This window comes from Amblyraja radiata, chromosome 2 (genome assembly GCF_010909765.2).
Source record: "Amblyraja radiata isolate CabotCenter1 chromosome 2, sAmbRad1.1.pri, whole genome shotgun sequence".
NCBI classification, from domain to species: domain Eukaryota; kingdom Metazoa; phylum Chordata; class Chondrichthyes; order Rajiformes; family Rajidae; genus Amblyraja; species Amblyraja radiata.
In genome coordinates, this window is record NC_045957.1 from 116,364,068 (window position 1) to 116,380,490 (window position 16,423).

Here is a 16,423-nt window from a genome sequence, read left to right on the forward strand (position 1 = left end):
CTGTACTCGCTGGAGTTTCGGAGGAAGAGGAGTAACTCATAGAAAGGCTTGGATAAAGTGGATGTGGAAAGGATGTTACTACTAGTGCAGGAATCTGGGACCAGAGACACAGCCTCAGAATTAAAGGACGTTCCTTTAGGAAGGAGATGAGGAGGAATTTCTTTAGTCAGAGGGTGGTGAATCTATGGAATTCTTTGCCGCAGAACATTGTGGAGGCCAAGTCAGTGGATATTTTTTAAGGCAGAGATAGATAGATTCTTGATTAGTACGGATGTCAGGGGTTATGGGGAGAAGGCAGGAGAATGGGGTTAGGAGGGAGAGATAAATCAGCCATGATTGAATGGCGGAGTAGACTTGATGGGCCGAATGGCCTAATTCTGCTCCTAGAACTTATGAACTTATGAGTGTGTTTACCTTTGCAGCCGTTGTGGGTGACTTTGGTCTGGTCCAGCCACTTAATGGATCGGATGCTGCCTTCCCACTCAGCATTGGGATCTGCTCCTGGTGCATCTATTAAGCGAAAGAGTGCAACTTGGTGAACTCAAATAAAATGGCGCTCTTCTCCCCTCTCCCATCGGACGGTCACGGTGGCGCAGCGGTAGAGTTGCTGCCTCACAGCACTTGCAGCGCCAGATATCCAGGTTCGACCCCGACTACGGGCGATGTCTGTACGGAGTTTGTACGTTCTCCCCGTGACCTGGGTGGGTTTTCTCAGAGATCTTCGGTTTCCTCCCACACTCCAACGACGTGCCGGTATGTAGGTTAATTGGCTTGGTGTATGTGTAAATTGTCCCTAGTGTGTGGGTAGCACAGTGTTCGTGTGCAGCGATCGCTGGTCGGCACGGACTCAGTGGGCCAAATGGACCGTTTCAGCGCTGTGTCTCTAAACTAAATTAAGCTATAGAAGTGTGAAAAAGCACACCTCCAGATTCAGGGACAGTTTCTTCCCAGCTGTTATCAGGCAACTGAATAGAGCAGTCCATAACTACTGTCTACCTTATCGGTGACCTTCGGTCTATCTTTGATCAGACTTTGCTGGCTTTACCTTGCACTAAACGTTATTCCCTTATCATGTATCTATACACTGTAAATGGATCGATAGTAATCACGTATTGTCTTTCCGCTGACTGGTTAACATGCAACAAAACCTTTTCACTGCACCTTGGTACACATGACAATAAATAAAAGAGACATAGAAACATAGACACTCTTTTTCACACAGAGTGTTTAAGAAGGAACATTGAATTCACCAATTTCCGGTAGCCCTTGCTGTCTCCTCCCCTTCTCAGCTCTCCCTCAGCCCTTGGGCTCCTCCTCTTCCTTTTTCCTTTCTTCCTCCCCCCCCCCCCACCCACCCCCCACCCTGCATCGGTCCAAAGAAGGGTTTCGGCCCTAAATGTTGCCTATTTCCTTCGCTCCGTAGATGCTGCTGCACCCGCTGAGTTTCTCCAGCACTTTTGTCTACCTTTTCACACAGAAGGTTGTGAGTCTGTGGAATTCTCTGCCTCAGAGGGCGGTGGAGGCCGGTTATCTGGATACTTTCAAGACAGAGCTAGATAGGGCTCTTAAAGATAGCGGAGTCAGGGGATATGGGGAGAAGGCAGGAACGGGGTACTGATTGTGGATGATAAGCCATGATCACATTGAATGGCGGTGCTGGCTCGAAGGGCTGTATGGCCTACTCTTGCACCTATTGTCTATTGACAAAGAGACATGGAGTGATACAGTTTGGAAACAGGCCCTTTGGCCCAACTCGCCCACACCGGCCAACAATGTCCCAGCTGCACTAGTCCGAGTGTTTCGATAAAGGTCGGAGATGAGCAGCAGCCAGAAGCAGTGAGAACTAGTATTGGTGGTACACAAAAATGCTGGAGAAACTCAGCAGCTAGTATTGGCTGGAAGTAGGTGAGTCAGAGGGAAAGAAGATTAAAAAAGAGCGCCAAAGGCCCGGTTCAAATGATTTCCGGGAAGGCAGGAGAGAAGCAGCAGCCAGAAGCTGTGAGAGCTAGTAGTAAACTATACTAACTAAACAAAAATCTTTCTTCGCTAATCTTTCAAATCGCTTGGAATGTTCTTAAAAGTAAACGCCTCCGGCCGATTTGGAAATGCACTGTTTGCATTTGCCGTACCCCAGACATGTAGTTTAGTTTGTGTAGATAGGAACTGCAGGTGCTGGTTGACACAGAAGATAGACACAAAAGGCTGGAGTAACTCGGCGGGACAGGCAGCATCTCTGGAGAAAAAGGATGGGTGGCGTTTCGTGTGGGGACCCTTCTTCAGACTGAAAGTAGAGAGGTTAGGAAATGGAGGTGAGAAAAGGCCAGAACGAAGCAAGGCTGGCAACAGATGACCAAGGGAGGGTGGAGCCCATAGTGGCCCATTGTTGGCTGGGGAAGAGGTGATAACGAAGGGATGCGAACAGTGGAACTAGTAAGATGACTAGTGTGAGGGGGTAGGGGGGGGGAGGGGAGGAAGAGAGAAGGAATGCAAGGGTTTTGAAATGAGATAAATCAACGTTCGTACTGCTAGGGTGTAAGCTGCCCAAGCGAGATATGAGGTGCTGTTCCTACAATTTGCGCTGGGCCTCACTCTGTCACTGGAGGAGGCCCAGGACAGAAAGGTCAGTGTGGGAACGGGATGGGGAGTTAAAGTGTTTGGAAACCGGGAGGCAGCAACTCTACCGCTGCGCCATCGTGCCGCCATGTTAGTCTCCAATTATCGGCAAAACATGTGGATCTGAAAACAGCTTTAAGTGCAGGCTGAGAACATGGAACATAGAATAGTACAGACCGAGAATAGGCCCTTCGGCCCACAATGTCTGTGCCGAACATGATGCCAAGACCATCTCTTACCTCCCTGCACACATTCCACATTCACTGCAATATTCCACATTCACTAAAATAGAAATAAATAATTTGTTTAGGATGTGTATTGTGTTCTTTTTATTTGTGTGGCTGAATGGTAATTCAAATCTCACTGTACCAAGGGTGCATGTGACAATAAATGTAACTTGAACTTGAACTTAAGGTGTGAAAATAGGACAAAGGGAATGGAGATCAAGGAAAATGTCAGAGTGAGGCCTAGCGCAAATTGGAGGAACAGCACCTCATATTTTGCTTGGGCAACTTACACCCCAGCATATGAACATTGACTTCTCTAACTCAAGTAACCCTTGCTTTCCCTCTCTCTCCATCCCTCCCCTTCCCAGTTCTCCGACCAGTCTTACTGTCTCCGACTACATTTTATCTCCAATTACTTTGTTGTTACCTTCTCCCAGCTAACAATGATCTATTCTACATTTTCCTTGATCTTCATTCCCTTTATCCTGTTTTCACTCCTTACGCATCCTTATCTCTGTATCTCCCCCCCCCCCCCCCCCCCCCCTAACGTCTGCAGAAGAAGGGTCTCGGCCCGAAACGTCACCCATTCCTTCTCTCCAGAGATGCTGCCTGTCCCGCTGAGTTACTCCACCATTTTGTGTCTTATATCTTCAGTTTAAACCAGCATCTGCAATTCCTTCCTATACATGAATAATTTGTTTGGCTAGATAGGGCTCTTAAAGATAGTGGAATCAGGGGATATGGGGAGAAGGCAGGAACGGGGTACTGATTGTGGATGATCAGCCATGATCACATTGAATTGCGGTGCTGGTTCAAAGGGCCGAATGGCCTACTCGTGTACCTATTGTCTAAAACCCACGCAGGTCACGGAGAGAAGGTACAAACTCTGTACAGACAGCACCCGTAGTCGGGATGGAACCCGGGTCTCCGGCGCTGCATTTGCTGTAAGGCAGCAACTCTGCCGCTGCACCACCGTGACTGCCCTACACAGTGTAGTAAGGCTGTCAGCTGTTCGTCCCGCACGTGACTCTCACTAAAATGTCCTTCCGAAGGTTACGATTACTGATTAAAAGGGCAATATTGAATTTATGTAATTTGGATATTTGTTCTTCTGCTCTGTTTGGTTGTTTTTTTTACTGCTATCACTCTGCCAACACTGCTTATAAACCGTGTTTACATTCCCTCTGAATGCTACAGCACTTGAATAGATGCTGAAGGTTACAATGTCAAAGACCCAGCATGGCTGTTTAGTCAATGAGTCACACAACCAGGAGCCACAGTCTTTAATAAAGGGGAAGCCATTTAAGACTAAGGTGAGAAAAAACGTTTTCACCCAGAGAGTTGTGAATTTGTGGAATTCCCTGCCACAGAGGGCAGTGGAGGCCAAATCACTGGATGGATTTAAGAGAGAGTTAGATAGAGCTCTAGGGGCTAGTGGAATCAAGGGATACGGGGAGAAGGCAGGCACGGGTTATTGATTGGGGACGATCAGCCATGATCACAACGAATGGCGGTGCTGGCTCAAAGGGCCGAATGGCCTCCTCCTGCACCTATTTTCTGTTTCTATGATTCTACACAGTGGAACAGGGTGGCACGGTGGCACAGCGGAAGAGTTGCTGCCTCACAGCGCCAGAGACCCGGGTTCCATCCGCACTGTGGGTGCTGTCTACACCGTGTTTGTACCTTCTCCCCGTGACCACGTGGGTTTTCTCCGAGATCTTTGGTTTCCTCCCACACTACAAAGACGTATAGGATTTGTTGGTTAAATGTGCAGAAAAGATGAGGTACTAAGGTAAGCTAGCCAAGAATATAAAGCAGGATAATAAAAGTTCTTTAGGTATGTGAAGAGGAAAAAATTAGTTAAGACCAAAGTTGGACCCTTGAAGGCCGAAAAAGGTGAATTTATTATGGGGAACAAGGAAATGGCGGATGAGTTGAACAGGTACATTGGATCTGTCTTCACTGAGGAGGACACAAACAATCTCCCTGATATAGTAGTGGCCAGAGGATCTGGGGTGACAGAGGAACTGAAGGCAATCCACATAAGGCAGGAAATGGTGTTGGATAGACTGATGGGACTGAAGGCTGATAAATCCCCAGGGCCTGATGGTCTGCATCCCAGGGTACTTAAGGAGGTGGCTCTAGAAATCGTGGAAGCATTGGTGATAATTTTCCAATGTTCTATAGACTCAGGATCAGTTCCTGTGGATTGGAGAGTAGCTAATGTTATCCCACTTTTTAAGAAAGGTGGGAGAGAGAAAACAGGGAATCATAGACCAGTTAGCCTGACATCGGTGGTGGGGGAGATGCTGGAGTCAATTATAAAAGATGAGATAGCCGAACATTTGGATAGCAGTAACAGGATCGGTCCGAGTCAGCATGGATTTACGATGGGGAAATCATGATTGACTAATCTTCCGGAATTTTTTGAAGATGTAACTAGGAAAATGGACAAGGGAGAGCCAGTGGATGTAGTGTACCTGGACTTTCAGAAAGCATTTGATAAGGTCCCACATAGGAGATTAGTGGGCAAAATTAGGGCACATGGTATTGGGGGTAGAGTGCTGACATGGAGAGAGAAGTGGTTGGCAGACAGGAAACAAAGAGTGGGGATTAATGGGTCCCTTTCAGAATGGCAGGCAGTGACTAGTGGGGCACCGCAAGGCTCGGTGCTGGGACCGCAGCTATTTACAATATACATCAATGATTTGGATGACGGGATTCAAAGTAACATTAGCAAATTTGCAGATGACACAAAGCTGGGTGGCAGTGTGAACTGTGAGGAGGATGACATGAGAATGCAGGTTGACTTGGACAGGTTGGGGGAGTGGGCAGATGCATGGCAGATGAAGTTTAATGCGGATAATATGAGGTTATCCACTTTGGTTGCAAAAACAGGAAGGCAGATTACTATCTAAATGGCGTCAAGTTGGGAAAAGGGGAAGTACAATGGGATCTGGGGGACCTTGTACATCAGTCTATGAAAGTAAGCATGCGGGTACAGCAGGCAGTGAAGAAAGCGAATGGCATGTTGGCCTTTATAACAAATATTGCTCGAATATAGGAGCAAAGAGGTCCTTCTGCAGTTGTACAGAGCCCTAGTGAGACCACACCTGGAGTATTGTGTGCAGATTTGGTCCCCTAATTGGAGGAAGGACATTCTTGCTATTGAGGGAGTGCAGCGTAGGTTTATAGACAATAGACAATAGACAATAGGTGCAGGAGTAGGCCATTTGGCCCTTCAAGCCAGCACCGCCATTCAATGTGATCATGGCTGATCATCCCCAATCAGTACCCCGTTCCTGCCTTCTCCCCATATCCCCTGACTCCACTATTTTTTAAGAGCCCTACCTGGCCTGAGTCCGGGGTTCGGCCGCGGGCCAGCGGCTGCGTCAGCAGGACTGGTGAGCGGCAGCTTCGACCACCCCGGGGCTTGAGCCGCGGGACAGTTTTTAACATCGCCCGGTGGGGGATCGCCTCAGCGCAGAGGGAGAAGAGGAGGGAAGAGACTGCAGACCTAAAGACTTTTGCCTCCATCACAGTGAGGAGATGCTGGGTGGACTCACTGTGGTGGATGTTAATATGTGTTTATTGTTGTTTTTTATTGTATTGTATTGTATGACTGCTGCAATTTCGTTCAGACTTCGGTCTGAATGACAATAAAGGCTATCTAATCTAATCTAATCTAATCTAGCTCTCTCTTGAAAGCATCCAGAGAACCTGCCTCCACTGCCCTCTGAGGCAGAGAATTCCACACTCACCACTCTCCGTTCTAAATGGCTTACTCATTCTTAAACTTTGTCCCCTGGTTCTCGACTCCCCAACATCGGGAACATCTTTCCTGCCTCTAGCGTGTCCAAACCCTTAACAATCTTATATGTTTCAATGAGGTGTCCTCTCATCCTTCGAAACTCCAGAGTGTACAAGCCCAACTGCTCCATTCTCTCAGCATATGACAGTCCCGCCATCCCGGGAATTAACCTTGTAAACCTACGCTGCACTCCCTCAATAGTAAGAATGTCCTTCCTCAAATTAGGGGACCAAATCTGCACACAATACTCCAGGTGTGGTCTCACTGGGGCTCTGTACAACTGCAGAAGGACCTCTTTGCTCCTATATTCGATTCCTCTTGTTATAAAGGCCAACAAGCCATTCGCTTTTTTCACTGCCTGCTGTCTCTGCATGCTTACTTTACAAGGTTAATTCCCGGGATGGCGGGACTGTCATATGCTGAGAGAATGGAGCAGCTGGGTTTGTTAAATAAAATGGTGGAGTAACTCAGCCGGTCAGGCAGCGTTTCTGGATGACCAGTGTAGGTAACATCTCAGGGTGAATAAGAGTCCCGGCCTGAAATATCACCCATCAAAATATTCTAGCAATGCTGCCTGACCTGCTGAGTGGCTTCAGTGATATGTGGAGGATTTTTTTTGGAAACCAGCATCTGCAGTTGCTTGTGTCCACATTTCACTGCCTCAACTACCTTCTCCGGCCACTCAAAACATCTACCCCCCACGATACGTTGCCCCTCAGGTTCTGATTAAATCTTCCCCCCCCCCCCACCCCTCTCACCTTAAACTCTGTCCCCAGAAGTGTCGGCGGTTGTGGGGAGAAGGTAGGAGAATGGATTAGGAGGGAGAGATAGGTCGGCCATGATTGAATGGCGGAGTAGACTCGATGAGCTGAACGGCCTAATTTATTCTCCTATGAACTTTTGTTCTCCAGAGATGCTGCCTGATCCACTGGGTTAATCCAGCACTTTGTTTATTTTTGCCATTTATAATGTCTGCATTGTTTAAGTCTATATCAATCTATAATAACTGAAAATTTCTTTCAGTTCTCCTAATTTTTAAGAAAGTTATGGGCTTTTGACTGTCCTCGATCACAGCTTTTGTATTGTCAATGGAAAAGCAATAGGGATCAAGATGCTAATTTCCGAGTATGAAAATGGCCAAAACGTTTTTAATACTGAAGATATGAAAGCGAATTAGGTGTCAAATTAAACTTCTTTTTATGCTTTATCTGATGTGATAAATTGCAGACTTGATTTTTTAAATCTCAAAATTTTGTAACGTTGCTACTGTGGGCGGCTCGACTGTAATCATGTATTGTCTTTCCGCTGACTGGTTGGCAGGCAACATAAGCTTTTCACTGTACCTCGGTACACGTGACGATAAACTAAACTCATCCCGTGAAAACAATAGACAATAGATAATAGGTGCAGGAGTAGGCCATTCGGCCCTTCGAGCCAGCACCGCCATTCAATGTGATCATGGCTGATCATCCCCAATCAGTACCCCGTTCCTGCCTTCTCCCCATATCCCCTGACTCCACTATTTTTTAAGAGCCCTACCCGGCCTGAGTCCGGGGTTCGGCCGCGGGCCAGCGGCTGCGTCAGCAGGACTGGTGGGCGGCAGCTTCGACCACCCCGGGGCTTGAGCCGCGGGACAGTTTTTAACATCGCCCGGTGGGGGATCGCCTCAACGCAGAGGGAGAAGAGAAGGGAAGAGACTGCAGACCTAAAGACCTTTGCCTCCATCACAGTGAGGAGATGCTGGGTGGACTCACTGTGGTGGATGTTAATATGTGTTTATTGTTGTTTTTTATTGTATTGTATTGTATGTATGACTGCTGCAATTTCGTTCAGACTTTGGTCTGAATGACAATAAAGGCTATCTAATCTAATCTAATCTAATCTAGCTCTCTCTTGAAAGCATCCAGAGAACCTGTCTCCACTGCCCTCTGAGGCAGAGAATTCCACAGACTCACCACTCTCCGTTCTAAATGGCTTACTCATTCTTAAACTTTGTCCCCTGGTTCTGGACACCCCAACATCGGGAACATCTTTCCTGCCTCTAGCGTGTCCAAACCCTTAACAATCTTATATGTTTCAATGAGGTCCTCTCATCCTTCGAAACTCCAGAGTGTACAAGCCCAACTGCTCCATTCTCTCAGCATATGACAGTCCCGCCATCCCGGGAATTAACCTTGTAAACCTACGCTGCACTCCCTCAATAGTAAGAATGTCCTTCCTCAAATTAGGGGACCAAATCTGCACACAATACTCCAGGTGTGGTCTCACTGGGGCTCTGTACAACTGCAGAAGGACCTCTTTGCTCCTATATTCGATTCCTCTTGTTATAAAGGCCAACAAGCCATTCGCTTTTTTCACTGCCTGCTGTCTCTGCATGCTTACTTTACAAGGTTAATTCCCGGGATGGCGGGACTGTCATATGCTGAGAGAATGGAGCAGCTGGGTTTGTTAAATAAAATGGTGGAGTAACTCAGCCGGTCAGGCAGCGTTTCTGGATGACCAGTGTAGGTAACATCTCAGGGTGAATAAGAGTCACGGCCTGAAATATCACCCATCAAAATATTCTAGCAATGCTGCCTGACCTGCTGAGTGGCTTCAGTGATATGTGGAGGATTTTTTTTGGAAACCAGCATCTGCAGTTGCTTGTGTCCACATTTCACTGCCTCAACTACCTTCTCCGGCCACTCAAAACATCTACCCCCCACGATACGTTGCCCCTCAGGTTCTGATTAAATCTTCCCCCCCCCCCCACCCCTCTCACCTTAAACTCTGTCCCCAGAAGTGTCGGCGGTTGTGGGGAGAAGGTAGGAGAATGGATTAGGAGGGAGAGATAGGTCGGCCATGATTGAATGGCGGAGTAGACTCGATGAGCTGAACGGCCTAATTTATTCTCCTATGAACTTTTGTTCTCCAGAGATGCTGCCTGATCCACTGGGTTAATCCAGCACTTTGTTTATTTTTGCCATTTATAATGTCTGCATTGTTTAAGTCTATATCAATCTATAATAACTGAAAATTTCTTTCAGTTCTCCTAATTTTTAAGAAAGTTATGGGCTTTTGACTGTCCTCGATCACAGCTTTTGTATTGTCAATGGAAAAGCAATAGGGATCAAGATGCTAATTTCCGAGTATGAAAATGGCCAAAACGTTTTTAATACTGAAGATATGAAAGCGAATTAGGTGTCAAATTAAACTTCTTTTTATGCTTTATCTGATGTGATAAATTGCAGACTTGATTTTTAAAATCTCAAAATATTGTAACGTTGCTACTGTGGGCGGCTCGACTGTAATCATGTATTGTCTTTCCGCTGACTGGTTGGCAGGCAACATAAGCTTTTCACTGTACCTCGGTACACGTGACGATAAACTAAACTCATCCTGTGAAAACAAGACAATAGATAATAGGTGCAGGAGTAGGCCATTCGGCCCTTCGAGCCAGCACCGCCATTCAATGTGATCATGGCTGATCATCTACAATCAGTACCCCGTTCCTGCCTTCTCCCCATATCCCCTGAGTCCGACATCTTTAAGAGCCCTATCTAGCTCTCTCTTGAAAGTATCCAGAGAACTGGCCTCCACCGCCCTCTGAGGCAGAGAATTCCACAGACTCACAACTCTCTGTGAGAAAAAGTGTTTCCTCGTCTCCGTTCTAAATGGCTTACTCCTTATTCTTAAACTGTGGCCCCTGGTTCATTTAGTTATCATTTCAGCAAGCATCATGTAACCATCCATAATACAGTTAGACCACTAACCACACACTATCAGTACAAGCCTTATAATTTCCTGCCACTCTGTTGCATCAAATACCACCCTTAGGCTCACTCTTTGAGGAGAGCCAAATTAACAGTTTAGCTTAGAGATACAGCGCAGAAACAGGCCCTTACCCACCGAATCTGCGCCGACCAGCGATCACCACGTACACTAGTACTATCCTGCATGCAAGGCACAATATACAGCTTGATCGAAACCAATTAACCTACAAACCTGTGCATCTTGGAGCGTGGGAGGAAAGCGGAGCACGCGGAGAAAACCCACGCAGGTCACGGGGAGAACGTACAAACACCGTACAGACAGCACCCGTCGTCAGGATCAAACCCGGGTCTCTGGCGCTGTGAGGCAGCAACTCTACCGCAGCGCCACCGTGCCGCAAGAAGGTGTGTAGGATAGTGCTAGTGCACGGGGTGAACGCTGGTCGGCGTAGACTTGGTGGGCCGAAGGTCCAGATTGCGAAGGGCCAGGATGTTTCCACTGGTGGGAGAGTCTATGACTAGAGGTCACAGCCTCAGAATTAAAGGACGTTCCTTTAGCAAGGAGATGATGAGTAATTTCTTTAGTCAGAGGGTGGTGAATCTGTGGAATTATTTGCCACAGAAGGCTGTGGAGGCCAAGTCAGTGGATGTTTTTAAGGCAGAGATAGATAGATTCTTGATTAGTACGGGTGTCAGAGGTCATGGCAAGAAGACAGGAGAATGGGGTTGAGATGGATAGATCACCCATGATTGAATGACAGATTAGACAATGGGCCAAATGGCCTAATTCTGCTCCTATCACTTATAACCTTATATAACTTATTCTGTGCTGTATATCTAAACTCATAAGGTCATAAGTAATTCTGAGGCTATGACCTCTGGTCCTAGACTCTCCCACCAGTGGAAACATCCTCTCCACATCCATTCGATCCAAAGCCATTCACTATTCTGTATGTTTCAATGTGGTTCCCCCCCCCCCCCCTCATTCTTCTAAACTCCAGCGAGTACAGGCCCAGCGCCAACAAACGCTCATCATAGATTAACCCGACTCATTCCTGGGATCATTTAGTCTCGATAAGTCTAGTCTGAGGATAGGTCGAAGGTCTAAAGAAGGATTCTTTGGGAACATTTGGTGTGGACCAACTGTGAGGCAGGGCGACCACTCCCCTCGGCAGTTTGGCACACGCCAACACTAACGTAACATCTGGTCCTCTGAGCTAAACAACTAAATGTTCCACAGGAAGACATTTGCTTGGTTTCTGACTAATTCTGCAGAATGATAATCAATTGGACACCAACATGCTCCTTTATCTGCAGATACATCGCTCCATTTTTAAAACTTCGAAACTAGAAGGTTGATTGTGGTTTAAATATTAAAAGATTTGTGGAAGTAGATATAGAAAAAACACTTCCGTTTTTTCCCCCCGCCCACCCATAGAAGAGGAAATTAGTTCAGAACAAAGCCCTTCACAAAGATTAACTACCCTCTGACTAAAGAAGTTCCTCCTCATCCCCTTTCTAAAAGAGCGCCCTTTAATTCTGAGGCTGTGGCCTCTGGGCCTAGACTCTCCCACCAGTGGAAACATCCTTTCCACATCCACTCTATCTGTGCCTTTCACTATTTTGCAAGTTTCAATGAGGTCCCCCCACAACCTTCTAAACTCCAGCGAGTACAGGCCCAGTGCTGTCAAACGCTCATCATATGCTAACCCACTCATTCCTGGAATCATGGAATGGAATGATCCTGGAATCATTCCTGGAATTCCAGCTCCCTCCTAGTTTTGTAGGCTATTTGGACTTCTTCTTACTGGTCACAGAAATCTGGCTTAATCCTGGTGAACTTGCTCCACTCGTGGAACTCTAGTCTTGATAACTGTAACTTTTTCAGCTCGCCTAGGCTCTCCGGTCGTGGTGGGGGCCGAGCCACTGTGTTTAAGAAACATTTCAGCTGCCGCCTCCTGAACGCTGATCATTTCTCCAGTTTCGAACATCAACTAATTATAGTTGGTCTAATCTGTCCACTTTTAATTGTTCTTGTGTATCATCCACCAAAAATGCATAAGGACTTTATCTCACAATTTGCTGATCTTATCGCTAGCTTGTTGCCCAAATTTGACCGGGTCCTGATTCTTGGTGACTTTAACATTCATGTCTGCTGTCCCACAAAGCCTCTTGTGAGTGAATTTATGAACCTGGTTGAGTCCTTCAATCTGACTCTACTTACCACTGGACCCACGCACAAGCTTGGCCATACACTCGACCTGGTGCTATCATCTGGTCTCTTAATTTGTAATACAGAAATTATTGATGCCTGTCTGTCTGATCATAGTGCAATTATATTTGATGCATCTCTGCCTTTCTATCCCTCAAAATCCCATCTCCCTGCTCGCTAATCCCGCTACGTAAACTCTTCGACTGCCAGTAAGTTCTCTGAGGCTCTCATAGTCGCCCCCGACATCTGCACTATCGCGGCCTCTCCCCTTCATCTCAGCACTGACAACCTCATTTCTTTATTCAATACCACTTGCTCTTCCATCCTGGATTCTGTTGCTCCTCTTAAAATGAAAAAGCCTAAGCCTAAAGGCTGGCCCTGGCACAATGACACTATCAGAGCCCTAAGAAGCGAGTGCAGAAAAACAGAACGGAAGTACAAATCTGATAAGCTTCAAATTTCCTTTGAACTTCTGAGAAACAATCTTCTCAAATACCAGGAAGCAGTAAAGTCTGCAAGAACACAATACCTTTCCGACCTTATTTCCAAAAACGCCCATAACTCCAAGGTCCTATTTAGTACCATTACCTCTGTCATATGTCTTGCCCCCAGTACCAGCTTAGCTGGGTCCCCTGCTAAGTGCGAAGAATTTACTACATTTTTCACCAGCAAAGGTAAGAACATCAGAACGAATATTTCCCCTCCCATTCGTGACCTAGCTGTCTCATTGGTCTGTTCTTCTAAATTAGACTGTTTCCAACCCGTTACTCTATCCTCCCTTGTAAAACTGGTCCCCACCATGAAACCTGCTACCTGCCCCCTCGATGTTGTCCCCACTGCCCTTCTGAAGGATGTCATTGCTATAGCCGGTCCCAGCATTCCGTTTTTTCCCCCCACCCACCCATAGAAGAGGAAATTAGTTCAGAACAAAGCCCTTCACAAAGCAAATCTGTAAGAGTCATACAATGTGGGAACAGGCCCTTCGGTCCAACTTTCCCACACCGGCCAACATGTCCCAGCTACATCTTTGATGTATTCAAGAGAGAGTTAACTATAGTTCTAAGGGCTAACGGAATCAAGGGGTATGGGGAGAAGGCAGGAACGGAGAACTGATTTTGGATGATCAGCCATGATCATATTGAATGGCGGTGCTGGCTCTAAGGGCTGCATCTATTCCTCCACCTATTTTCTATGTTTCTACGCCTATATTACATTAGTCTACACTGCACTAGTCCCACCTGCCTGCGTTTGGCCCACATCCCTCACACACTTCCCCAACACAGAAAAAAACCCCAAAAGTGCTGGAGTAACTCAGCGGGCCAGGCCGTATCTCTGTGTGATCACTGGGCGGCATGGTGGCGCAGCGGTAGAGTTGCTGCCTCATAGCGCCAGAGACCCGGGTTTGATCCTGACTGCGGGTGCTGTCTACAAACTGCGGAGGTTGTACGTTCTCCCCGAGACCTGTGCGGGTTTTCTCCGGGATCCCCGGTTTTCTCCCACATTCCAAATACGCGCAGGTTTGTAGTTTAATTGGCTTGGTGTAAATGTAAAATTGTCACTAGTGTGTGTAGGGTAGTGTTGGTGTGCGGGGGGGTCGATGGTCGGCGCGGACTCGGTGACCTGTATCTGTAAACTAAACAAAGACATGGACAGGTGACATTTTGGGTCGGGACCCTTCTTCAGACTGATTGGAATGGTGCGGGGAGGGGGATGGAAACTGGCACAGGTGGAGACGGGGCAATGTATGGAGAGTGATAGGTTTATATCAACGGGTCGATTGTGGAAAGGGTCAAGAGCTTCAAATTCCTGGGCGTGCACATCTCTGACAATCTCTCCTGGTCCGAGAACACTGATGCAATTATAAAGAAGGCACACATATGCGCCTCTACTTCCTGAGAAGATTACGGAGAGTCAGTTTGTCAAGGAGGACTCTCTCGAACTTCTACAGGTGCACAGTAGAGAGCATGCTGACCGGTTGCATCGTGGCTTGGTTCAGCAACTTGTGCGCCCAGGAGCTGATGAGCCGAATGGCCTAATTCTACTCCTATCACTTATGACCTTATGACTTCAGAGGTGCAGCACTGAATAAGTCAAGGTCATAAGTGATAGGAGCAGAATTAGGCCATTCGGCCCATCAAGTCTACTCCGTCATTCAATCATGGCTGACCTATCTTCCCCTCTGAACCTTATTCTCCTACCTTCTCCCTGTAACCCCTGACACCTGGTGTTCTATCCATCCCAGGATCTGTCCATCTCTGCCTTAAAAACATCCATTGACTTGGCCTCCACAACCTCCTGTGGCAAAGAATTCCACAGATTCACCACCCTCTGACTAAAGATATTCCTCCTCATCACCTTCCCAAGGAACGTCCTTTCATTCTGAGTTTATCACGCCTAGTCGTAGACTCTCCCGCCAGTAGCCTGGCCCTTCGGCCCTTCCGAATCAGGCCCTTCGGCCCACCGAGCCCACGCCGACCAGCGATTGCCCCATGCACTTGCACTATGCTACACACCTTCTGGTGGCACGGTGGCACAGCGGTAGAGTTGCTGCCTCACAGCGCTAGAGATCTGGGTTTGATCCTGACTATGGGTGCTGTCTGCACAGAAGTTGTACGTTCTCCCCGTGATCTGCGTGGGTTTTCTCAGAGATCACCAGATTCCTCCCACACTCCAAAGACGTACAGGTTTTTAGGTTAATCAGCTTGGTATACTTGTAAATTGTGTGTGTGTGTGTGTAGGATAGTGTTAGTGTGCGGGGATCGCTGGTCAATGCGGACTCGGTGGGCCGAAGGGCCAGTTTCTGTGCTGTATCTCTAAACTTTATCTGTAAACTAAGCCTGCATTCTTCTTACAGAGGGTGGCACATCGCTAGAATTCTTGTCGCAGAGGGCAGTGAATCTCTGGAATTCTGAGTTTTGTCAGTATTTCAAGTGAGTTCTTTGTCAGTATTTCAAGTGAGTTCTTTGTCAGTATTTAAGAGGTGGATAGATTTTTGCAGAATCAGCGGCTTGGGGAAGAAGCACAGACGAGGCCTGGATCAGGTCAGCTACAATTGTATTGAATGGTGGGGAAAACCTGATGGGCCCAGGCGACATCCTCCTGCTGAAGACATTAGACTTAGAAGGGTGGCACGGTGGCGCAGAGGTAGAGTTGCTGCCTTACTGGGCTGTCCCACTTGAGCGACCTAATTGGCGAGTTTAGAAGAGTTTGAAAAAATGACATGTTGAAGACTTCCTTCGACCTCCTTCGACTATGTTGAAGACCAGCTTCGTCTAGTTACGACTAACTTCGTGAAAATTGGACACCGAATAGTGGAGAGTGAAGACGACCTCCTTCGATCTCCCTTCGACTATGATGACGACTATCTACGACTACCTTCGACTACCCTCGATTACCTACGACTAACATGCCGACCTACTACGACTAAACTTACGAGTAAAAACATTTTTTAGATTTTTTCCATAGCAACGTTTTTTTACTCGTGGTCATTTTTTAGCATATTGAAAAAAACACCGCAACCTATCTGAGGCCTCGAGTACACGGGTTCTACTCTTGAGCATGAAGGAGAGTTACAAAGACCTCCTACGACCTCGTGTCGACCATGCTGCGAGTATGAGTCGAGGGCAAACTCGCCGGAACTCGCGGATTAGGTCGCCCAAGTGGGACAGCCCCTTTACAGCGCCAGAGACACAGGTTTGTAAACACTTAGAGTCACAGAGTGATACAGAGTGTAAACAGGCCGTTCGGCTCAACTTGCCCACACCGGCCAACACGTCCCAGCTGCACTAGTCTACCGTAGTTCCACCTGCCT

At 47.2% G+C, this 16,423-nt stretch overlaps 1 protein-coding gene across 1 annotated transcript in view; it reads right to left on the reverse strand.

The window, feature by feature from the left end:
- Nucleotides 1-16,423, reverse strand: part of LOC116985293 — a 39,638-nt gene that overhangs the window by 14,179 nt on the left and 9,036 nt on the right. The window contains exon 3 of the mRNA XM_033039987.1: nucleotides 415-531. Within this exon, the coding sequence (XP_032895878.1) occupies nucleotides 415-531 (117 nt within the window). The remainder of the gene's footprint in view (nucleotides 1-414; nucleotides 532-16,423) is intronic.